This window comes from Corvus hawaiiensis, chromosome 6 (genome assembly GCF_020740725.1).
Source record: "Corvus hawaiiensis isolate bCorHaw1 chromosome 6, bCorHaw1.pri.cur, whole genome shotgun sequence".
Lineage (NCBI taxonomy): Eukaryota > Metazoa > Chordata > Aves > Passeriformes > Corvidae > Corvus > Corvus hawaiiensis.
The window spans coordinates 47,057,102-47,082,426 of record NC_063218.1 but is presented as its reverse complement, the minus strand read 5'-3'; the positions used below and the strand labels follow the sequence as shown (position 1 = coordinate 47,082,426).

The 25,325-nt window shown below is 38.8% G+C and overlaps 1 protein-coding gene across 4 annotated transcripts in view; it reads right to left on the bottom strand.

Moving 5' to 3' along the window:
- The window catches only part of AP2A2 (adaptor related protein complex 2 subunit alpha 2), a 45,340-nt gene that overhangs the window by 8,126 nt on the left and 11,889 nt on the right, over positions 1-25,325 (bottom strand). The window contains exons 2-16 of one of the 4 annotated variants that reach the window (XM_048305455.1): positions 23,364-23,432; positions 15,638-15,780; positions 14,818-15,011; positions 12,747-12,876; positions 11,639-11,740; positions 10,148-10,256; positions 9,498-9,648; positions 8,920-9,088; positions 7,625-7,762; positions 6,203-6,385; positions 5,773-5,870; positions 5,367-5,598; positions 4,391-4,564; positions 2,334-2,497; positions 530-607 (exon numbers count right to left, since the gene is read on the bottom strand). In XM_048305455.1, coding sequence (XP_048161412.1) covers positions 530-607; positions 2,334-2,497; positions 4,391-4,564; positions 5,367-5,598; positions 5,773-5,870; positions 6,203-6,385; positions 7,625-7,762; positions 8,920-9,088; positions 9,498-9,648; positions 10,148-10,256; positions 11,639-11,740; positions 12,747-12,876; positions 14,818-15,011; positions 15,638-15,780; positions 23,364-23,432 — 2,134 coding nt within the window. The remainder of the gene's footprint in view (positions 1-529; positions 608-2,333; positions 2,498-4,390; positions 4,565-5,366; positions 5,599-5,772; positions 5,871-6,202; positions 6,386-7,624; positions 7,763-8,919; positions 9,089-9,497; positions 9,649-10,147; positions 10,257-11,638; positions 11,741-12,746; positions 12,877-14,817; positions 15,012-15,637; positions 15,781-23,363; positions 23,433-25,325) is intronic. The other 3 variants (XM_048305456.1, XM_048305457.1, XM_048305458.1) reach the window with 3 other exon arrangements.

Below are 25,325 nucleotides of genomic sequence, written 5' to 3'. Positions count from 1 at the left end.
TTTGAAGCTTTGACTGTTTAAACCTGAAAGAAAAAAACCTTCCTTGTTTTATCATTTCTGTATCACCTAAGCCAACCGAGAGATACACTTTTTCCATTTTGAGAGAGGAAGCCCATTCTCCAGTGATCTCAGTCCTTTCTATCACCTCTCACTTAAAAGTAGAAGAGGTGGTCAGCAAACATCTGCCTTTTGCATACAAGGCACTTAAAACACACTCCCAAGTACCAGTACTTTTGACAAGTACTCTGTTTTTTCTTTATTTCCAAATAGTTGCAAAACCTTAATATACAACTGGCATTGCCTCATTTTAGAGCAGTGTGTGATAGCACTGACTTGTAAAGGCAACTCTAACCTGTCTATTCATGAGCCTGTCACAAAAGCCACAGCATCCATAGAGGTATTCTAGTCACAAGTCTGACAGTACATGTTTCTCTAGTTTTGCTGGTATTAAGTTAATGAACAATATAGTTTTGCTTTATAACTATATTCTGGAAATTGCCCAGCCTTGCAAGGTTTTAGTATTGCTTACTTGTGAAAAAGCTCATCAGCATCATGCACAGTATCAGCTGGTTCCTCAGAAACTACCTCAGATGAAGCCAGGTCAGGGCTAGTTCAGGCAGCACAAAGGAAGAAAGGCAGTAGCGACAGAGACAGCAGGAGTTAGTAAAGACAGCTTAGAGCTTAGTTACTTCTTTTACCTCCTTCCTCAAAAATGGCACTGCTGAGCTTAATGCACGAGAAATTGATTAGCTGCCCTAGCTCAGTACCCTAAAAAGGTTTTAGGCATTAGGCAATGTTTTCCCCCACTTCTCTCCCCCATCCCACCCCGACTGTTAGAAAACAGCAATCCTTCACGAAGACAGGAGACAGCTGAAGGTGTTCAGTAAATGCAAACCTCTTACAGAACCAAGTCCTTTTAGGTGTTTAACTGTGACAGCAAGAGTGTTTAAGTTCAAAATCAAAAAGGTAGCTGCATATTAACTACTACAAAGGTGTGCTTAAAAGCAGAGGCCTCATCAACCTTAGGGACCCCAGGTGCACAATCAGTTCCTAAAAACACACAAGTATTAAGCATAGGCAAGAGTACACGGGCACACAGAGAATGACTTACCCAAGCAACAGATTTAGAAACAAAAGTGACAACAGCACTAAAAAGAGGCAGGAAACTGTAAAAAGCAACTTCTCAGTATCATTAGAGAAGCATTTCATCATCTACAGACAGACCAAGGAGTTGGGCATTGCTATACTTTCTTCTGCAGAAAGAGAAAACTCTTTTTAGGTAACATTTGCTTATGAAGCTACTCATATTGGTTCCTTTTTTTACCTTCTTAAAAAAAAAAAAAAAAAAGCATGAACAAGCTTGTGTAGCTTCCTAAAGTCCTGGTTTTGTGTTTTATCATCAAGTATCACTTCTGACCTTCCAAGAGAAACACAGGATCAAGTATTAATCACTGCACACCTGCAACAATTACCTGCACTGCATTACCTGTACAAAATTTTGATGAAAGTGTCAATGATCCAGGCAGATCAGTTTCCCTAATTACGTCTTTTATATTAAGATGCATTGAAAATCTGTTGTGCCAACATTCAAAATTTGGTCCTTGACAACAGTAATACGTTCTTGTCCAGTAAGACAACTGATTTTAAAGACATTCCGTGATTTTATGCTGTTTATTCCCAAAATTTTACCCAAATAACATTTGAGAGCAGCCACAGTAGCTTTTAATGCTAATGGGGTTAATAACACATTTTACTTACACTACACTTGCTAATGTAATTGTAGTATCAAATCCCCTTTAAAAGAAAAAGAAAACCACTTGTTCTTTATCCCCCTTTTCACATCCCTTTGTCAGACAGTAGCAGAACAACTGAAGTGTATCTTTCAATTCTGGGAAGCAGTATCTGCATACAATCCATCTCACTGTTTCAGTAGCAGCTTGCCATAAGTGGAGAGACACAAGAATACTTTATGAAAATAAAATAAGAATAAATGTATTCATATCAGGACAGATAACCCCCACTTCAAGATGTATGGAGATGCACAAGCAGCTTAATTTAACAAAGAAGCAAAACCAGCATGAAAACCAGACACTACTGTGTGGCAAATATCCTCAAGCTGAGTACTACAGACTCGGTTTTTTCCATGAGAAGAGATATTCAACAACAACAGCACATCCAGCAGAGTGTCCAAGAACACCTCTCTTGCTGCAAAATTGCCACTCGGGAATGCATTCGATATGCTGGAACAAAACCGAAGTTATGCATGTTTTTCCTTCAATCTTGTTTTAACAGACAAATTCTCCTTCAAATTCCTTTCAGGGTGACTTAATTACCTCGCAAAGTTGTCATCAGAACCAGGAGCAAGAGGTGCAACTGCAGAAGCTGAATCTGAAAATACATCCACGAGCAGGCTACCACTAGAGGAAGGTGGGGGAGCTGAATTGGTGACAGGGGCTGCACCCAGACCCAGCAGATCCGCCGATGGAGAAGGAGTAGACTAAGGAAGACAAGACACTTTGGTGTTACACTGCAACAAAACTACAACAAAGCTGTCTCGTTTGCACAGACAACTAAGCTATGGCAAAGTGCCTCTCCCCACCCCAAATCAAGGTTTGAATGGATGTAAAAGGGTTCACAAATGCAGCAGCTAGCATGCTGAATTTCAACTTATGGTCATTTATAGATGTGGTTTTCTTTTTTCCCTTTGAAGAGAGTTATGTCCATCTAACAGTTAAATAAAACAAAACTGAAATTCATCTGTCTAGAATCTGGTTCTGCAGAAGAAAGATGACAAAGATAACAGTTTCCCCCCCACACACACTTTTCCTGTCAGTTTCAAGGGAAAATAAGTACTGTAGGGAATAAAATTCACGTGTTGCTTTTCTTTCATGAGGAATCCATCACGAAAGGAAGTGGCTTTTACACAAACCTAAATCAAAGGTCATCACAGCATCTTTAAAATTGACTATCAGTTTAATCCTGGGTTTTTGAAGCCTAGCAAATCATAGAAAGAATATAAACCCAACCAGCAAAAAAAGCAGAGCCTGTAGCCAGTTCAAGCTGCAAACACTAGAGGAAGAGACAAAGATGTTTAAACTTATTTTCCTCAAATAGAACAAATCAAGTAGCCAGGACATGGAATCATGCAACAGAGGCTGCATATATGTGCCCAAGTCACATGCAAGAACAAAGCATAGACTGTTAATCAAAATGGTCATGTATTAGACATCAGCAGCTTCCAATATGCCAGATAATCTGAGGATGAGTCATGAAATGCATTTGGAGGAATCTGAAATCTTGTTTTTGTCAGCCAACTTAAAGTTACAATATATTCCATACAATATAATGAAAAAATCCCTGGCAAAAGATTTAAGAAGCCAATCATTAGGAACTACTAAAAACAAACAAAGGTTGGACCTCAAAATTCTAACATTTTTGGTATCTAAACCACATAAAGCCACTGGTGAAGGTAACACTGCAGTTTGTTACATGGCTGCAGGCCAAAAAGTGAAGCTTGTAAAGCATAATGCAGTATTAACAACCAATCACCTCAATATGGCATGCAAAGAAAACTTGGCAAATTTCTGCTAGAAAGAGATTTCTGTCCAGTCAAAACTGTTGCACATGGATCTTACACACTGCAGTGACTAAGTAGTAAAGTATTATGCTTTAACAAACTGGGCAGGGAGCATGTTACAGTATTTCCTGCTCTAGGTAATCTTGTAATTACATATAAGATGTAGTAGAAGTTATTCTAGGCATTAAAACCAGAAGGCAGTATTACATTATGGGAAAAACTGATCCTACCAGCATTAATTGACAATAAAATGAGAATTTCAGCTCAGAAGAAAAAAAACCTGTGGCCTTGTCTAGCATAACTAAACTCAAATAGTACTGTCAAATAAAAAGTAACATTATATTTATTTAAGGATATCCCTGTGAAGTCAAGTGTTGTCCACTTCTATTAAAAACAATAATCCAAATCAAGATGCAAAATAATATGTAAGACAAAGCAGAAAAACAGCTGATACTCTGAAATTCAAATTAACTCCTTTTAAATATGTTAATTTTATAATCTCACCCTCAGTGCAATTTCACCAACAAGGAAATTCACATTTCTAACGTGTACAGCAGTATTCTTCAAACAACAATGTAAAAGGGATTTTTTTAGGCTGCAGACAGTTTGTCCCCATTTACATAAGACTTCCAATTGCATCCAAGCACGCAGCGAGGGGAAAGCAGCTGTACATCCTCCTGCTTTATAGCAAAGACTCATAGCCTTAAGTTTCAGATGAGAGGTTTTAAATCCCCAAAAAGCCACTTTAGGAAGCCGTTCTTTTCTCACTTGCAAACCATCTAAAATTAATGAAATAACAGCTTTTAAACTCACAACAGCACTGGCATTGACAGAGGCAGGTTCAGCACTTCCATTCATATCAGAGCTCCTCTCCTTTTTGATCTCTTCCAGGTCAGTAACTGTGCCTGGGCCTTTCTTCTTCTTCAGTTTAGCCAAAATAGAAGATTCCCTCTCTGGAAAGGGAGGCATTTCTTCCAACACTGTAGCCTTACCACGGGAAAAAAAAGTGTTAACTTCAGAGAAAAAAATCAAACCAGTTTCTGAGTCTTTGAAGAGACACACCCTTATAGATTGCATAAAGCAAAAGCAGAAGTAGTTACCCACACAGAAAATGATTATGCAGTTTATTGTAGTGAGGGATTGATCGCTTTTTTAAAATAAAAAATTCTCTAAAACTTTCTGAAGTCCGTCCAAAGCACTTGGTTAAGAGAACAGGTGCTCATCAATTCTGTGAAACAGTGATATTAAATAAAAAAAAGAAAATTTAAATAATTAGATCATAGCAGACCTAAGGGTCCTTACCTCAGGCAGACCAAGACTTAAACCACAGAGAATACTCAAGTACTCAGACCTGAGCATTTCTTAGATGTCAAAACTAAATGTGCAATGCTCTGCTCAGACCTGAGAGCACCAGGTTAAATCACTGAGCTTCAAGAGAAAAAATTACACTTTTCCTGCCCACCATCAAGTAAGTCCTCAAAAGAAAGCATCAGCCTTTTGATATCCAAATCCCCTAGGACCCTGTTATTATGCCAGCTTTCCCTGGCTTCTCAGGTCCAGATTAACATGTCTTAATGGTCATTTGTCCCACTACAGCAACAACAACTCGGAATTTAGCTCTAAACTGAAGATGACTACAGCACAACTAGGGAGACTAAAAGAACCCGCACCCACATTGTAATCCTTACTCCTACACTGAGATTTCTGAGCAATCAGGTTAAGTTTAGTGGAGTTTAACTTGTTGACAGCAGAGTACTGCATAATAAAGAAAATAAACCTTTATACTTACCAATATATCAGTACTAGCAATAGTACTGAGCCTCAAATACTCAACAGCTCTCTGCTGCAGCTCAACATCAGCATTCTTTAGCTGACTGTCACTGCGCAGCACATCTTGAATTGTAGTTTTGATTTCTGGAAACAGGTTCACAAACTTGATGTAAGTAGACAGAAGCAGAGCTCGGGTAGGAACACTACACAGATGAAACTTGGAATGTAGCAAGTTGAACTGGATGAGGGGACTTAAAAGATGGAAGAAAAATAATTTGTTCAGTTTTTGTAGACATGATAATCCTTATTAATGCATTATTAACAAGAGCTGAATCATTTGTTAACTAGCCTTTAGGAATGTTAGGAATTAAATTCTTTACAGAAAGCACTACTACTTCAACTCAGTATTTTAGAAGATGTTTTACCTTGATCTTGGATCACCTGCTATCAGATTTCCAAATTCTCCCAAGATGTAGCCACCTACTTTTACAAGATTCTCATGGCATGCTGGAGCTTGAAGGGCCTGTAACACATTAACAATCATTGATATGCAACGTATGAAAAAGGATGTTTTCTGTCACTTCCATTCCCAGTTTTCTCATCTACTTTCCTGCAAGTGCAGACCATGGGTCTAGGGACTACAAAGCACTTATAAGAAAAACATGATGGGTAGTATGATTTCACAGAAGACTCTAATATGAGTATTACTTGATTAAGAGCACTCTTAGGCCCATCTAGCAGCACTGTGGACTTTTGAGGACAGACAGAGCTCCTTAAGTTTCCCCTGTTACATCATGTGGTGCTTCCTTAATTCTTAGCTCATTTTGAAAGGGAACTGAAAACAGTTATTCTCACCTCAAAAACAGTCTTTGCTGCATATCCTTGCACATCATCCCTGTTGATGACGATCTGAATAACTCGATACCACACTTCTTCACTGACATAGTCACCAGCAATGCGAATCAGATTCAGGATTGTATCCACATACCAGGTGTAATCCACTGCATACTTCTCAGCTAGAATTGCAACCTTCAGAACCTGAGCACACAAAAGAGAACACAGAAGGTTGGCTGGCTCTGACTACGAGCTGTAAACACCTGGTGATGCCCCACACTGGCCCAGAAGCCTCAGTTTCAGATGCATGAGCTTGTTCACTTGTTCCCACAGCTAAGGTGAAAGGTGAACATTGAAATGCTGTGCCAGAATACAGCTGTTGCCAGGCACAAATTGCTTTCCCCATAACACATTCAAATATGTTTTATCTGTGTGGCTTTTCAGTTGTGTACCTAAGTGATCGAGAGCAATTTATAGAACATTTTTTGTTTGCTATAAAAACACCATCTAAACTACCACTGAGACAGGATCAAATAGGAAATTGGAAACCTCTCAAAAAAGGCAAAAGGTGGAAACAAGATAGCAGAGGCAAAGAAGAGTCACCAAAGCATAGCTGACTTTTTCAGGTCACACTCAGATTCCTGTGTCCTGCATCAGCTTCAGGGGAGACCCCACACAATTTATTAGCAGTTGCATTTACTACTGTTAAAAGAACAGGTCGGTATAAGGGAACAGAATGAAATTCTCATTATCTGCCAAGTCAGGGGACACTATCAAAAGCAACCAGACAGTACAAGAGGTTAATCAACTAACACTGTATTCCACATTCACTTCTCCAACCAAGAAACTTTAGCACCTAACTAAGCTAAATAACTACTGTAAGTACAAGTTTTGTTTACTATCCTAAAAAGGTTTAAGTCGAGTATATCAACTTTTATCCTAGTGGTAGGAAGGAGATAGGTATCAGGCCTCCTAACTGATTATAAAGTATTGTTTTTGGGAACCCTTAGACTGAACATTCTCAGAGCATACGGAATATAAAATTCTACTGACAAATAAGCATTTACCACACTAATTTTTGAAGCTATTGGACAATTGACTAGAGTAGGACCTAACCCTCAGAATGTGGAGAATGTGTTGGCTCAAGCACTGATAGAATTCACTTCGCTTTCTATATGCACTGTCCCGAGACAAAGAACAGCTTTAAAAATTCTTAAGTTTCCAAGGTTCCCCCCTGCCCCCTGGATTACTTTAACCTCAATTCTTTCCTATTAGACTACAAATTTATGGATTTGTTTGTTTTAGTAGTTTTGTCTGGGTTTTTTGTTAAAACACCATGAAAAGCAATCTCTATCACAGCCTATGCAGCATCCCAATCAATAAATGATATGTATGGTACCAAATCCAGCTATGAAACAAATAAGAAAAACACAAATAGCTTACAATTTCTTCTCTAATGGAATAATCAGCAGTCTCCAGGTAATTGAGCATTTCAGCCACAATCTGCTGGGCATTGCTTCGGTCACACATTGCATACAGGAGATCTACAGCTCTTTGTCGTACACTTACATCTCTTTCAGTCTGCAAAAAGACACAGAGTCAAAGGTCAAGATGATTTCATGTTTGTTTGGAAAGTACATGCAACTTAAGAGAAGAAACTGAGTATAATCCACAGTCAAATCAAAAACAAATGCATTTGCATAATTTTTCAGATGCAGAATGAACTCAGATATACCCTTTATATAAGCTATGAGTTTCTTATGCTATTTCTCACTTTCAGTCACCTAGGAAGAGGTCAGTGGAGACTCAAGACAGCTTCCTGCTCTTAAATAATATCACAAAAATTCAAATCATCAGGTTTTGTTTCGGTAGCATACTTATTCAAATCTGTGCAGGTGCTGAAAGAATGTTGGAGTTTGTACAGAACACTTCGGTACTAACCCAAAGTACCGTGAGTGAATCTGTGATCCACTGTGCACTAAGTAACTGGTACCAGTGGCCAGAAATGCACCAGTAACTGGCTGAAATTGTTAAATTGTTACCAGGCCAATGAGCATTTAGCTGCCTGCAGGTTTAGTGTTGGGCATGCCTTGTAACAACTGAAGTCCAGCTAGAACAGATACATACTTTGAACTTAGACAAATGTATAAATATGCTACAGCAGGAACTTGGAAGAAAACAAAAGCATTTCAACATCCAAGTTTGCAAGTAAATTTACATGCAAATCAGTCTTACTCTTTTGACTTCTGTTTTGTCACAAACATGGCCTGGAAATGTGTCTTTCTGGTTTCTGCTCTTTATAATTCTGCAGTGGAAGCTGATCTGCTCTACCACTCCCCGTAAGCTACTACAGTGAAGGAACAGTGCCCAATACCAGCAAGACAGTAATAAAACTGTCTTCCCAGCATTCTCAATTTTGAAATTCCGTATTTTTAAACAATTATTCACCTTCAGTCTACACTTGAGCAGATACCAGTGTTACAAGGGACACAGCTACAGGTACCAGTTTTACCAGCAAGGTGCAGAAATCAACAAAATCTGGCCTCTGTAATTGCCAGCATAGCAAGATTTTGATGGATTGAGGTAAAAAACTAAAGCAGACTTCAAAGAGTAACTCATTTGGTCCCTAAGTATTATTAGCTTAATTGGGGTTGGGGAGCCTGGGGCAGTGGGGGAGAGGGCATTGAGGCAGGGGAGAAGACAACACTCAAAACCAGACCACGCACTTCAATATTTACCTTCAATGCATTGATAACTGTTTCTATGTGTGTTTTCACAGCCTCATGTGAGAATTCAGAGCTGGCAAGCGTGCACATGCTTTCCAGTGCTAGGTAACGCAAATTAGTTTCTCGGTGCTGCAAGAACTGACCTAGCTGGTTACAGGCACGGACTAGTAGGTTTGGCTCACTGCACAGAACAGGAGAGAAAGTGAAAGGGTTAAAAGCAACAGGTTTGAGAACACTCAATACAGAATACTATTTCTGCAGTGGAAATTTCTTAAAATGCCTCAAAGTGTCTGCTAGAATGCTTTGCTAGTGAAATGCAAATCTAGATACTGTGAGCAAATAATCTCTGTTGGATTAGAGCAGTGGGGTCAATATAAAACACCAAATAAAGAAGCAGCAAAAACCAAAGCAACACAGTTCATTAACACTGCTCAATTACATTGCTGTGGTTGTGTTCCAATCTAGCAAGCAACTTCATATTTTTTCCCCTCTACTCCCTCCCCATTAAAATCTGATTAACTGTTCAAGACAAAACTCCAGCTTTTCACTTTAAAAACCCCTCTGATAACAGAAGTGTTGTCCCAGCTCACCTGTCATGGTGTATAATTAAGCTTATTGCCTCAAACAGGACAGCATTCTTCGCATTCGAGTGTTGCACTTTCTTTGACTTTGGTGGCTCCTGTGCTTTGTTGAGGATGGTTTCCAGGCATTCTGTCAGACGGCCACGTACCGCAGGGTCTTCTAGAGAAGAACAAGCCGTTGGACAACTTCGCTTTGCTCCAAAGCCTAAACCCTACCTTAGGTTTTCCCCTGGCTAAATCTAAATAAACTGAGGTACTCTGATACACTAAAAACATTTACACTCCCCAACATATATGTGGGAAAAGAATTCCAAGCCACAGTCCTATTTGGGTGAGAACAAAAGCCAAACACAATCTGCACTACAACGTACTTTGAGAGTTTAATATAGTTGATAATATTAATGGATATTTAAAATGGCAGCTGCCAATAAACTGTAAGATACACACTGGTAAGACATTTTGTTAAAATTAAACACAACATCATTCAAAAGGCCAAATATCTTCGAGCTACAAGAAACACTCAAGAGTACAAACTTCAGTATCTTTGCCTTAAGACAATGTTCTTGCACTCCAAGCTATGGTAACAGTGCATTGCAGTAGCTCTTTGGAGTCAGTGTACTGCAAAAGAGAGAGAACCACTGCTGTGATTTGTGCATTACCTGGAGGTGGATAGCACTGTAACAGCCTCAGAAGTTTCACAGATAGCCAGGGAGCAGGAACAAAGTAGTATGTATAGTCCTGAAGGTCTGTTGATGCAGAAGTTACAATCTGTAAAAAAAACAGCCAGCATGTCAGCTACTGAAGTTAATTGATTCACAATCATGAAAAGGATCCAAAGAACACTGTAGGTCACTTCTGACAGAAGCTTAAAAAACTGTGTCACTACCAATGTCTAGTTCAGTAGATTAATTAGGTGCAAGCTACCATACTCTGAGTACACCACAGTAAATGCTAGTATTAGAATTTCAGTTTTGCAGATACAGTAGTCTAGGCAGTCTCTTCCTAAAAGCCTAGTTGGTTTTTTAAAGAATGAAGACAACCATCTTGTAACATCAAAATGTTTAACCAGAAACTTGACTTTCTTTGTTCCAGCAATTCACAGATTCAGCCAACAGTCTGGCGGCTGCTGATAGGTGAGCCTGGAATTCAAGTACAATATGCTATGATAGACAGACCTAAAGCAGAAGGACCAATTAACACCTTCAGTAATATCCATACAGCAAAGCAAAAAAGAGATAGCATAGCATTCACAGAAGATGTTTATAAGCATAATGAAATCTGTAAGGATTAGATTAGGTTATTCCTCATCATTGATTTCTTTTACCTCTTTTATTCTAGGGTTAACCATGAGTTTGGCACTAGCTTTGCTTAAAATATTCTACCTAATTCTTGCTACTCCATTACAGAACAGCCTTTCATTTCCCTTAGCACTCCCTTGCTTTTAAGTATTAGAAAAAATCTTCATATTTGAAAAGAAACTAAATTTCTGTGAACTACAAGTAATTTGGGTCTAAGACTGCATAAAACTGGCTCTAAAATACATTTGTGAAGTAGCAGCCTCCCTTGTCTTGCACACCTTCCAAAAGGATGGGGGGGGGGATCAAATGAAACAGTGACATCAGTTTTCCAGCACAGAAATGTTAACTTACAGACATGTCCCTCCACTCGTCCCTGCACCCCCTGCCCCTGCTTAACCCCCTACATCCATTTACAGAATATCAAATGCTTGCGGTTTATTAACTTAGCAGCAGCTCAAAAGAAGGAAGAGAAAGGCAATTCATCTTGTAAGAAGCTTAGATAAAGCTACAGTCTGTATTTTTGAGGTGTTTGTGTGAAGTCTGTAGAATCAGTCTTTGATCCAACTATTCTTTGGCATTACAGTTACAAAGTGAGGATTACTACTTGGAGCACAGCAGGGATTAAACCAAGAAAGTTTGGGCAAGCCAATACAGCTTTCTGTCCTGGTAAGCAACAAGCATTAAAAGAGGTTACCTGAAGCACCTACATGAAGTGACACTGAATCATCTTCACATTTAATGGTACAGTAAACTAATCTGACCCTAGAAAGCTGAACAGGAAGCTAACCTGGTCTAGAAAGCTCAGTAAATTAATCAACAGTGAAGTATTATCAGGGTCATCATTGGACTCACTCTGCTTAATCTAGACACTGCCAAGGAGACGGAAGTCTTAAACTCTTCCGGGTTCTTCTGTGCCAAAGTGGTGATCAGACTTGTAGCTGCAGTAACCACACCCTAGAAAAAAAACAAAACACAAAAAACCTCACATTCAGTTTTGTATCAGTTTACTATGCTGCCCAGTAACACCTTTCAATTCAACTGTTTTTTAATATACAAAAAAGATATGTTTATCCCCATTACAAAGCCCTACATTAAAAAGCCTTTTATTTGGCTAGCAACTAGACTAATTACACATCTGCAGAATCCAACAGAATTTTCAACAACATGATATTGCCATGTTTGCAGAGCATTTAATGCTATTTTTTGTATTATCTTTGTCTCATGTTTGGATAGTACATCTAAAATAAGAGAGCTGTATTAAAATTAAGCCTTATTAATAATTATTAATAAGACAAATTGTCTTATTACACAAGAGAAGCATGAGCAGAAGAAATTCAATGCAGCAGATCACCCAGGAAAGAATTCTTACAACCCAACACGAGGAGGGGGCTTTGTATAACACAAGCACTGGATATTACTACTGCAGACTAAAGCACTCTTATTACTGTTGAAGCACAAGTCTTAACAGCATTATTTTCATAAAGTAACTGGACTGGGGGAAAAAAACAGGGTCTCCTTTCTAAAGCAGTAGGGTTTTTTAACCATCAAAGTAAGAATGACATGGACACTACAGGACAAGGAAGCCTAAGCAATGACAAATCAAGTCTTGAATTTTAGTGCAGATCTAATCTTAAAAGGCCTAGGAAAATTAGTATTGCACCTGTGCAATATGACAGTGTAACAAGGCACAAGATTAATTCATTTACAGCCAGAGGAAAAGAGGAACTTGTACATACCATTCTTCTATCTACAGTGAAAAGGTAAACAAAGCGTTATAAAAAATGAATATACACAGCAACTAAAAAAGGACAACTCCTTCCATTTTCTTTCCAAAGCCTGAAGACAACAGCAACCCAATTGCTTGAAAGATTCAAGAAGAACTAAATTGTGTACTTAACAGCAGAAGTCACATCATTCCCTATACACCCTAGGCCCAAGAAGCATAATGAAGCTCATTTACCAAGTGCTGGTCATTGAGGAGATGCACCACTCTAGATGTCCAGTCTCCCATGGGAACAAGGTCAGGAGAAGTTCTGTATAAACGCAGCAAGCATAAAGCAGCACTTTGCTTCACACTATCCATAGTGTCCCTGCAAGACATACATCCAGATTTAAAATACAGTGGTTAAGGCACAGCAATACCTGCAGGATGGCTTTATGCCAGATTTCACACTGACTCAGCATCCCTGGCCAGGCTGCATCTTTTCCACAGAACTTCACTGAAGTCTTCCTATGTTAAAGTATTTCTTCTTCATTTTTCCATTAAGTTTAATTAGTCAAGTTTTCAACTATTACATATGCCTAGTAGCCTCTATAATGATTCTTTACAACTTAGAGTGACATTTCTCATCTTTTTATGAGAATTGAAAGTTCATCTCATCTAATCACAAGAACAAGCTTCTTCCAGGCCGACTGAAATCAAACAGTTCAGACACACTACCTTATGAATGTCACCAAAGCTGGATCTCCTGACAGGCCCTGCGTGTCAGATAGCAATCACGAACTACTCAACAGCTTCAGCACCTACAGCTAGCATGCCAGTTGGTTGCCACCAAGTACATAACCCACAAATCTATTCACCTTGCCATCCCTGCTGCTGGCACAGAAATGGTCTATTTTAAGAGTGGCATGCAACTATTCTAGTTCAGTGAACTCCTTTTCACAAAGTAGTTGATTAAGCATTTTGTGGGATGCACAGACAATCGCTATGAAACATACAGAGCACTACCAGTAGAAGTTTTAAGAGGCAGCTTATAATGTGCAATCTTGGTTAAACGTTCAGAAACTTCTGTATCCCGAGCAGAAGTTCGGTCCAGCTATTCTTCATGAATTTATCAGTTTTCCATGAGATCAAGTTGTACCTCAGTTAAAAAACACAAAACAAAACCATGAACCTATTCCTCCCCTGTCTCTAATTATATTCAAGCCAAGAGAGCTACACTAAAGTTGCAAATGTAACTGACAATGCTCATTCTGCCCAGGTCACTTGGACAGGATGGGTACACAAACATATTTTATATGTATTATCTTAGAAATGCAGAAAGAATGAGACGCTGAAGAGTGATCTCAGAACATAAACACAGCTCCAAGTTTAAACAAGTCTGAACTGAAGGTGCTGTGCTCTGTCTGCGATTAGTGACCCCAAGTGAAATTTTTGGAACTTTTTAAGGTTATCTTATTAAAACCCATGACTCATCACTGCTGTGTTGTCTCCACTATGCTCCATGGAGAACAGCACCTGGCAAGGGCAGTGGCCTGACATTTAAGGTATTAATACAGTTCTTATACCACATGTCACTTTTTGTAATAATGTAAGACATTTATTTGTTATGAAAAGATCCATGTATATTGTAAAACATTTCATATCCGTAAGAGTTTAAATGCACTGTTTGCACTTGGACGTTTTAAGTTCCAAAACAAATTAGTCCTACAATCACAGCTCCAACTTTACATTGACTTAACTATAGTTTCAGACATTTGCCAGGTCTGTTCAGAAACTTTCAGCTAGACAAAAGTAAGAAAGCTGGTGGTGACTATTTGCCATTTACATTAATTGCTGTTTACATGGCTGAGAGAGGAAGCAACAAAGCTCACAAATCAATATTATCATGTTCCTTATGAAGTCAGCACATTTACATAAGAACTTCAGTTTATAACGAAATTTGTAGTATAAAAATATCTATTTAGGTTCATGTGTTTCTTTTTTTTCATCAGGAGAGGCCAGAAAAGTAAAACATACACATTTCAGGGGTGTTCACTACCACACATTTATCCAGAACAAAAATCAGATCACAACAAGGCTGTAAAAGCCTATTCAAGACACCAAAAGTCTTAATTTCCATGTAGTTTTACACTCCTACAAGCAACTCCACACTAAGGCACGGCAAAGCACCTGCAGCTACTGGAACTGTCACTATTTATACTGCAAGGCCAGGGCTGTAGAGCCCAAGCATGGATTAATCTGCTGCAATGGAACCAAGTTACTGAAAAGTTTATTGATGTTGTATTTGAAAGAGGCATGTCATACCTACCCAGCCACAAGAATTTTGGGAATTTCTCCAGCAAACGCTTCCGCCATCTCCCGGCTGCCCACATTGGCAATGCAGTGCAGAGCAAGGCCCATGAAGGTGGGGTTCCGGCTGGCCAGGTCGTTCTTGATGGCATTGTTTATCAGGCGAATGAGCTCGCTGTTAGAGTTCACCAGCACGGAGATGAACAGATAGCCCTGTGAATCACAGCATGGAAAATCTATTTTAGCTGACTTCATTTACTGTGGCATTAACAGGAAACATGATTTCTTTGACACATACACCTCTCTCCAATACCATATGGGCAGAAATGGGTACTTAGATAGAGCAAAGGCTAGAATGATTAAGTGAATTAAACAAAAATGATTAAGCTCAGTGTTACCCTAATTATCTGGTTTTAAGTGTTTTTTCTGTCTATTTTGGCATATACTCAAAAGATTATTTTAGATGAATGGGGGCAAATCAAGATTTTGGCTTATTAGTCCAATACTAATAAGTTACATGCACCTGATAAACACAACCTTACCTAGGAAGATGGAAAGAGATATTCTGAAAATTAAAAGGTTACTTACCTTTTAGTGCAAGACTAGAGGCAGTTTCTTAACAATAGTAATAATTTTATGCAGAGTTCATGTTTTAGCTTTTGCCATTAGTTCAAGACTCTCTGTGCACAGAGGTGTTAAGATTTCAGAATTACTCCTGGAGCCAAAGTAAGGCTTTAAGCCAGGGCAGGGGGAATGAAGCAAAATTCTTTACAGTCTCCACACCTGACTCAGGATATTAGACAGACCAGATTATCTTTTATAAAGCCCAAGTTACTCACAATTTGTTTCTCTGTATATCTATTGGAACTGAGCAGGTTTACAGCCTCCATGTGACCAAAGTCAATGTCATGCCCCAGCAGAAAGATGAAGAGCAGTTTGCAGACGTATTTTTTCTTACTGTAACCATCCAGAGCCTTGTCACCTGAAAAGCAAGGAAACAAACAATTAAGTCTATGTTGAGCTTAATATCTGGTTACATAGTGATAATTCCATCTACCATTATCTATATCCTAAAGGATGATCATGAAAGGATGGTCATGAAATAATGCTATCATCTAGTCCTTGAAGTACTCTGCAGTGTCTTTAGGGTATATTCTTACGAAGAGGCAGTGCGCCCATGTTTGCTCCATTTTGATTTTCCCACTTCTGTTGAGAGCCTTTGTCTTCCATGCACGTTCTTCTCTTAAACCAATTATCAAACCTTTATCTCAATAAAAGTGTTAACATGCTTTTCCAAGTGCACCACTGTAGAGAACTCAGTAGCAATAAAAAATACCCAGCAAGTTGTTTTAGAAAGATCAGGTGACAATGGTATATCCCAAAGACTTGAAAAAACACATGAAATGAGATTACCATGAGAACTTTAAAGTTTTTCTAAAATGAAAGTATTCACAAGTGTTCCAGTTCTAGAAGAAAAATGCACCCTAAATAGGTTGGCCGTATGTTGCAGTATTGCTGATTTTAGAAGCTTGCAAAAGTGACATGGAGCAGCGCAGCTTCCAGTTCATCAGGGACCATTGCTTTTCCTGAAGGGAAGAGCTACATATGAACGTAAAACTTTCTGTGTTTCACTCCCTCCCTACCTAAAATCAGGAAATAAAGGGGTATCCAGTAAATCAGGCAAAACTGAATGCTGGGTAGTTCAGTCAGGGTAGCAAAATACTGATATATCCTGCTGCCTAAAAGGCTACATAAGCTCCTTTGCCTCAGCATTCTGGGCCTGGAATAACTGATCTGTCACATCAAGTGTGTATTCCTTAGTGACAGGCAAGACAGCACTGCATATACTAAAGCTTCAATAAGATATCCCTTACTCACTGCCCTTGCCAATAAAAGCTGTAAGTTGCCTTTTATTTTATATATAGCTGCCTATTACATAAATCTGAAGTTACAAAAGAATCTTAATAGTACAGAAGTTGCTCCTTTTTCCTTCTCATGAACTGATACAGAGGCATGTTAAATTTCCCACACCATATGAATCTACAGCTCCCCTAGATTTCACACTACATTCACAGACTGGAAACCAAGGAAACCTTACCACTCCTAAACTTACAGTTACAGAAGGAATGAAGACTACCATCTACGTGTGAAGCCATGTAACAGTGAACCAACAGAAAGCATACTGGCCCATGGAAGTACTAAAATGCTAAAAGTTTATGTCTACAGGCTGCAACTATGCATTCTGCTCTCTATTTTGACCCTAAAAACTTCTTTTATTTGATCTTATTTCAACTGGGATAAATTTAAGCAAACCACTGCTATTTTAATGCAGACAATGATACCCTTCTAATTTGGGTTTTTAGGCACCCGTTGATTTTTTGTAACTAGCACAGACAGTGCATCAGCTGCCAACAAAAAGCTTCACCTTAAAGCTTTGTTTACGTTGTGCAAAGAGGAGTTGTCTTCAGGTCCGTACTACAGAAGCCAATCTGTGTCACACTTTACTTCAATACAGGAAGCAGCACTACTGAAGATACCCATGACAGTGAAGTCCTGCTATACTGGATCCTGTCAACATCCTCCGACAACAGCCAGCTCTGCAGAAAGCTGCCCAAAGACATGTTTTCTTCAAGCCATTTTTATAGTTTGCTGCCATAAGTTTATTATCCTGCTAAGTCAGCAAACAAATGTAGAGAATTTTGCTTTCCTAGACATGGGAATTACTGTTAGAAGAACCAGAGTGAAACATCCAGTGGGAAATTTTTTTTTTTTTTCCTTCTTTGGAAGCAATATGGCCAGAGGAACGAGAAGATATTCAACATCTGCCCATCTGCTGTGACCTTCAAACTACGGCTTAAGCAGCCAACAGAGTATTCCGCATAAATACTTCCTGTTATACTATTTTCCCGATAAAATGGCACTCAAGAGCAGAAGCTTCTTCCTATCCCCACCATGGCAGGGAGACGCAGATCAAAGATACCTTTCCTTAGAAGAAGCAAGGAAAAAACCCAAAAAACAAAACACAGGAAAAGGCAGAGTGACAGCTTTAGTTTTCTAATATTTTTTCAGCTGCTTAGGAAGAGTTTCTATGAACTCTTCAGATTTGATTTTAATTGGTCATCTACATGAAATTCAGAAGGAAAACAAATAATCAGTGAATAAACCAGTGGGCCTTTACATTACCTAGCAATAAAAACCATTCCAACTCCTGACAAACCACCTATTCCTAGGTGACCGATGAATAGGTGACGCTCAATACCATTAACAGATACTATTATGATTCAAGAAAGGGGCACTAAATAGGCTGAATACATTTTAGTCAGTCATACTCTAGTGGCCAAGCTCTACATAATTGAGGACTTACTAAAGTATTGGACAGCATTAATATCATTAGTTGCTTCTCTGAGATTCAGATACATCAAAAAACATCAGAAAGTAGCTTTCACATGAACTTTACCAGAAGTGAAGACACCCCAACCAGTCTCCAAGACCGAATTCCCAGCAGGCCGAGAAGCTGAACTGCAGCTGTCTGCTAGTATACAATCCACCAGCAAAATACAAAAATTAGAAGTATTAAATCTAATCTCTTATATTGTCAAATGACTGCTGTTGACTCTGTGATACCAGAAGGGAAGAGAGAGTACAGAATGCTGCAACCCAACTGCTTAATGAAGAACATAAGCAAATGAAAATATTTATACTTTGAACCACATCAACTTTCACAACAAACTATTTGTCATGGTTTGGCAATTCCTTTTTTAGGGTTAGGACTCAGCTATTTAAAACATTTTATCCTTCCAAGGTACCAGTATTTTAAGAGCTCAGATTAGCAAGGTCCCTGGATCTCAGGGTATTTGAAGAATGTTTGATAGAAGTTATGCCATTCAATCAAGCACTAAACATATCACCATCTTACTAACAAGCAGCTTCCTTCTCCACCATGCAGTATCAAAGAAAAATATTGTAAAATCAGTACCCGAAACACCTTTTCTGAAGACAAAAAAATGCTACACTGACTGTTTTCAAAACCTCCTGTTCCTTGTATACAGAATTGAAGGCAGTGTGACAGTTCTCAGGCAAGCTTATAAACTCGGCCTATAACTAGGTTAGAGTTACTATAGCTCTTCTTCAAAGTCTTATTAGTGCCCACCAATAACAGAATACTGGCGGGTTTTTTTAATTTTATTATTTAATTACCTGAGCAATTTGAAAAAAGAGCACTTCAGTCAAAGGTCTCACAGTAGTTGTCTAACTCCAGCTGTGTTTTGAAGAAGTCTGTGACTCAGATTCTTACTGAAATTTTACCTATTCCTCTCCCTTCCATGTTGCATTTACGAAGAGTTCTGAAGGTTCTATTTTAAACATTAATAACAAGTCTCATTGCTTAAGTATGTGCTAAAATAGTACAGCTTCCCCCAGTCCCAAGCAAACATCCGAACAAGAGCAGAAGGAAATGTCACATGTTCTGTTATCTTTATTGCAATACACAATTATTTCTTTTAACTCAGCTCATTTTCAAATGCTTTCGGGAACATTTGCAAGTGCTGCAAATCAAGTCAGCAGAAACAGGAAGGATTCACAATAGATGTCAGCAGGTTTTGAGCACAGTGAGCATTTCAAAGGCTACTTGCTTTCCCTGAAAAACTTATTAGTTATTTTGCTAAGAAAGAAATTATTAACAGCTGATCAACAATGAGTACTATTAAGAAATAATTACTACCACATTTCTTTGTATCACCTCCCTAGCATTTCAACACAAGTTTTGGTTTCCATTGCTCATACGTACCTTTCACACAGCCCTCTGAAAAGGAAGAAATAAGGCAAGAAAGTATTGTAAGACCCTTTGCTTCTCAGGCAGCAGCTTCCAGCTCTAGTTTAGAACACTAGTTAAAAAACAGCATCTGCTTTTCAATCTAACTCAGTGTACTTAAAAGCCAGTGTGCTGCACTGTTACTGAGCCTGCTACCAGCCAGAGGGGTCAGGAAAGCAGTTGAGTCTTGGGATATTCACTAGGGGTAGATAAGGAAGCCTGACAAGTCTAATCTCACTAGCTTTCACATGGCTGATTGCTACCTTAAAATCTTAGCTCTTAAAACCACAGTAATAGCTTTTGCAATGGACAACACTGTTTCTTTGCTTCCTTCCTAGGCTGACACTGACCTCTGTTCATGTACCTGGCAGCAGTCCAGGGATATACTGTATCAGAAGGCCACTACTAGCCTGGAAGCTAAGAAAAGTGAATTTGATTTTTATGAACATAGCTACACTACAGACAAGATCTGTATTTCCGTAGGAAATAGTCCAAGCCTTCTACATCAAACACTGAATATTTGTGCCAAACAACCCATACGAATCCATAAACCAGTATTTAGTTACCATACTACTAGGATCAGAACAAAGCATTACAAGATCAGCCCTACTACTCAGGTCTTTGAAGCCTGATTTTACTTCCAACAGTTCAGTCTGTCAGTGAAGACACTTTATGATTTTACTGTCTGATTGCCTTCACACATGATCAGAAGACAGTGTGACTAAGCAGGCCCATCTTAAATATAAAGCCTGTGCTTTCACAGCCTGCCAGGAAAGCAATTTACTGATTTACTGAACTTACTGTTACACAGTTTCATTTTAAAACAGGTATTTAGAGCCTTATCTTAACTCCCTCCAAAGGGTTCCTGTGTATTTTGGGACAATAGAGAAGATCTGCTTGAAGATGGAAAACCAAGACAGCTTAAGAAAAAACAAGTGGAAAAAAAAAGCAGCAATTAACAACTGACATTGGGGTACTTCTGCATGAGCCAAAAAGAAGATATACAAATATGTCTGAAATCTAGCAGTCACTCTTGTAACATAAATCCTACTACGTAATCAGAACAAAACTAAATTCTAATGCCAGAGCAGGAAAAAAAAAAGAACAAGTCTGAATCAAGCAGAGAACCAATCTATAAGCTGGAAACAACTTATAGATTTGTGGGCAGCTTCATTAATACACAAATTCTGGTCTGAGAGACCAAAGTGATACAACAACTTAATAAACCAGATATTTTTTCACTCCCAAAGCAGTTACTGCTCTGACAGTGAGCCTTTCAGTTTGGTTCAAGCATGGGAGCAAAATCAGTTTACAGTCTGAACATGTAAAACAAAAGTAACAGCATGTCTCCACACTTAACTCCTACAACTTCTCCTTTATCACACTGGTGTAGTTTCTCTCTACTACATTCTTCTTATCTCAGTTAATGCAGAAGCACTTAAAGCAACCGTCAAGGACACAGTGACCTCAGCAATGGAGCTTCCTCATGCTCCATGAGGAAGGAACAAGAGACAGGGTCACCGTAAGTACAGAGATCCTAAATTCCTGCTGAGCTTGGTGCACAAAAGCTGGATCAGAACCCAAAGCCATAGCACAAGTTCCATCAGTTCAAGGAAAGTATTGCTTATCCAGAGATGTGAAACCTTATCCCAGGCTGTTAAATACAAGGGTATTATTTTTAACAGGAGGTTACCCAAAAATAAGGCAGGTAACAGGCTTGACAGCTACTTGCACGATAGAACAAAAGCAGAAATACCGAGATTCTGTAACGGTATAAGAATACACCTTGCAAGTTACACGGGATGGGGGTCTGTGTGCATACAAAGGCCCGGAAGTAGACCAGACTCCTACACTGGTGTCAAGCAAGAACTTCTCTGTTAAGAGGTCTTGTTTCTTAGTCAGACCTTTCCCTGGTTACAGACATGCAGCCAGTCCAAAAGCTGCATCTTTGGCCAGGTAGGGCCAGTAACTCAGGGTACCAGAATTCACCATAGTTATTTAGAAAGGGACTTCATCTTAAGTTCACAATCACATATTTGTCTTAATCCAAACTATTTAAAAACATTTTAAGGTCAGAGCTACAGGAAAAGAAACTGGGCTAAACTGAGTAATCTCCACTTAAACCAAGAATAAAATGCATATGAAGGTCTCTTAATTTTTATACAGCCCTTCTGCAAGGAAGAACCACACAGCATGAAGTCTACGTGAGACTCCTGCAGCAGAAAGATAACACAGATATCAGCTCCTCACACTCTCAAGGCCTCAAGCAGTCACACAACAAGTTGTCTAAACTCAGCTCTTTCCAAATTGTGACATTCATGTTTTTGCTCAAGCTTCATCAAGTTATTGTCTTCAGGTAATTAAAATTTTCCACCCAAAATCCAAACAGATTTAGTAATAAAGTAACCATAATGAAGATCAGCTACAAGAAGGTTTAGTTGTCTTCCACTCAAGATACTGAATGAGCATATACTGACCCTTATTCAAGACTATTTAAATAGTGCTTAAAGGATGCTACACAGCGTATGGAAGCTACACTTATGACACTACTTTGCTCAAATGACCTCTATTCTCTGATCATTGCCTGATTTATGGTTCTACACAGCCAGAGATTCTTATAATTTCTCCCCTGCTTCACCAGTAAGCAGAGAAGAATTAACTGTTCATGTACTTTTACCTATTTTTCTAAGAGAAAAATGTAAACACAGACGCATGTGATGGCTTCTAATTCAGAAGAATTTCTTGAGTGTCTTGCACTGTGGTTAACTTTTCCCTTCTAAGCTGTTGATGCACTCAGGTTTTTAAAGGCCTTCATACACCTTTAAAAGACATACCACTAAAAATGTAGCAACAGATCGCAAAGTTCAGGAAAATTATTTGTTAATGCATTGAGTATTCCAAACAGATATGCTAGTCTAAGACAGGATAGCCAGCTAAGGTAAATTAATTTACTACAAATCCACCAGATTCTGAAGGCAGATAAACAACCTCCACATTGCAATGCCTTATCTAACTACACACACAGCCCATAACTACTTAAATAGAACTTGCCACAGCCACTACTGTTACAACTCCATTTAAAAACATCCCATCTACCTCTCAGAATCTTTAAAATTTGACACCACATGCACAACTTGAATACAGCTAACAGCATGAATTTTACCTTGTGTTGTTTAGAAGTTAATCACTACCTCTTGGAATTACTTACTGCATATCCTTTGTATGTATGAAAAACTTGTACTGCTGTTGCTTGTGGTCAAGATGTATAGCTCTTGATGTATACATATAAAGATGTACACCTTTTAATCTTTATTCTGCAAGAAAACAGCCTAATTCATTACTTCCATAAAGGGCTCAGGGTGGAAGAGGCGGGAAGGAAGAAAATTTTAAACAGACTCTGTTTTACTGGAAATAACCATGTCCACCCATGTTTCTTCAAACCATTCACAGCCTCACAGCCTTCTGGAAGCAAACAAGCTGAGCAGTCACGTGGTTAGGAGGCAAAGTATTAGAAACCGTTTGTAGCCCAATTCTTTGATAGAGGAGAGAGTTTGCTTCTGTTATGGCCAAGAATCACAGGACTGTCAGAAGGTTCTGTAGCTAAGAGAACATTTTCAACAGTTATTCTAACAGACTGCTCTAGCATTTTGCTTGAGTCAGCAGTTGACAAAAGAAGCCCAAACACATAAAAACAAAACCCCATAACAGAATGTCATATGGAAATATATATAGTGTAGTATGATCAAGTTACTTACCTTTAAATTTTGACCGAATGTTTGCTAGTTCTTTATTTATCCTCTTTATCTCCGCTTCTTTACTCTTGCCTGAAATAAAAAGCAAATGTATCAGGGGACAGTTCTTTGGATATCCTTCTGCCACCTTAAGCATCTTTTCACTCCAACAGAAACATACATTTGTGAACAAACACACATCAGGAGGAGTTATTACTCTCCATTTCCAGCATTGGAACGAAAGGCAAACAGAGGTAACTTAAGCATCGCTTTATAGGGGAATTTGAGAAGCTCTAAGGACCTCCCTGTTTCAAGAAGCTTTGCAGACTTTAGACAGTGTCACTTGCATATAACCTGAGATGCCACTGCTACTGACTTTCACAAACACTTAAGTTTCTCTGTTCATGAAACCGCCCAGAGAAAAGTGGATTTTACTTCCTATCTGATTATGATTACTAAGTTGACAGTGCTTTAAAGGAGTGAGTCTCCTAAGCACAATCTTATAAAGAAGCAGCTCATATTATTCCTCACCTTAAGGGCAAGCCAATTTATTGTTTCTCTGTTGAACAGTCATTCAGTTCAACAGCTTTAAAAACTTTCTTAATAGATTGAAGAGGAAAACCAGTAAACTCGCAAGGTAAACAACAGTGAACTCATAAGATACAAGTTCAGATTTTCAATGTACTTCATGAAAATAATTTGAAAACCAGAAATATTTAAAATTCACACCTTATTAGATTAGACTTTGCAACCTTATACTTCTCAGCACCATCAGTATTTCATATCAACTTTTGATTCCAAGAATAGATATTGGGATTCCTAGCACCAATTCAAGTTACATAGGGAAATAGCTGCAGTTTAAATTCTGATAATGCAAACTTATTCGAGTAATATTTGCATTGTCCAAAGCAGCTTATTACCCTTTAGCATTTTAGTTTTTGGTGACTGAGATTCTACAGAGGTCTGAGTCCATTGTCTCCTACATGAGTAGGAGTATGGAAGGGTAAAACAGCCAGCTCAGGCATTGTGATCAGCTGCCTGTCATTTGAGGGAAGCAAGTGAAGTGCACTTCAGCAATGCAGAACTGGTTATTTAGTTCTGTTGTTAGTTCAGATATGCACCTACTCAAACTTTCAGGAAGTCTAAAACTTTTGTTCACTTTCCAAAAGTTTCAAGCAGTTCCAAGTGTTCCAAAACATCAACTAACAGCAGAATACGACGGCTTCTTTCCCTCTTCATGACATTTACTTGGTTACAAGGTTACGAGTAAAAGTCTCCTAGCCCTGGGTCAAAATGGTCCAACCTTCTGAGTAGCGGGGATCACATGCCCTGCATTCACACCACACATTTCCCCACACCACTGGGATCACAGCTACAGCCATGAATGTGCAAGCAGGGGATATGACAAGGCTTGAAGAGCAGATCATGACTGGTATTCCAAAGCACCTCCAATCTCACTCCTTTCTCCAACAGAAACATCTCAGGCATTTAAATATCCCACTATATTTGCATGTCCAAAAGACTGTGTAACCCTATGACTGTTAATCCTCCCTTTACGATTCCAAAGGAGATCTTACAGCAGACCCTATGAAAGGTGATTAAGTAACTCAAGGAAACAAGTGCCTCAGGATAGCTTAAGAGCAAAGTATAAAGGAATCCCTTGCCAAATACAAATGAATCCAGATTTTGTAATTTCTTGACTTAGACTCAAAAAACCAAACTGAAATTACGCACTTCTGAAACCAACTCTTGCATAAGATGCAGAGAATGGGTTTGTATTAATCTGCCTCTAACAATGGCCACAAGAGAACAGACATGGAGCAGCCACAGCACACTGTACAAACAGAAGTGTTAGGACCAAAATAGAAGCAACTACTTCAGTTTGCCTTGTCATTTTAACAAAATACCTGCAGACCCCACGTATTTGCTTAAAATGGATTGCTTCCATTCTACAACAGTGTTTTGTAAGGGCCACTGCTCAAAAGA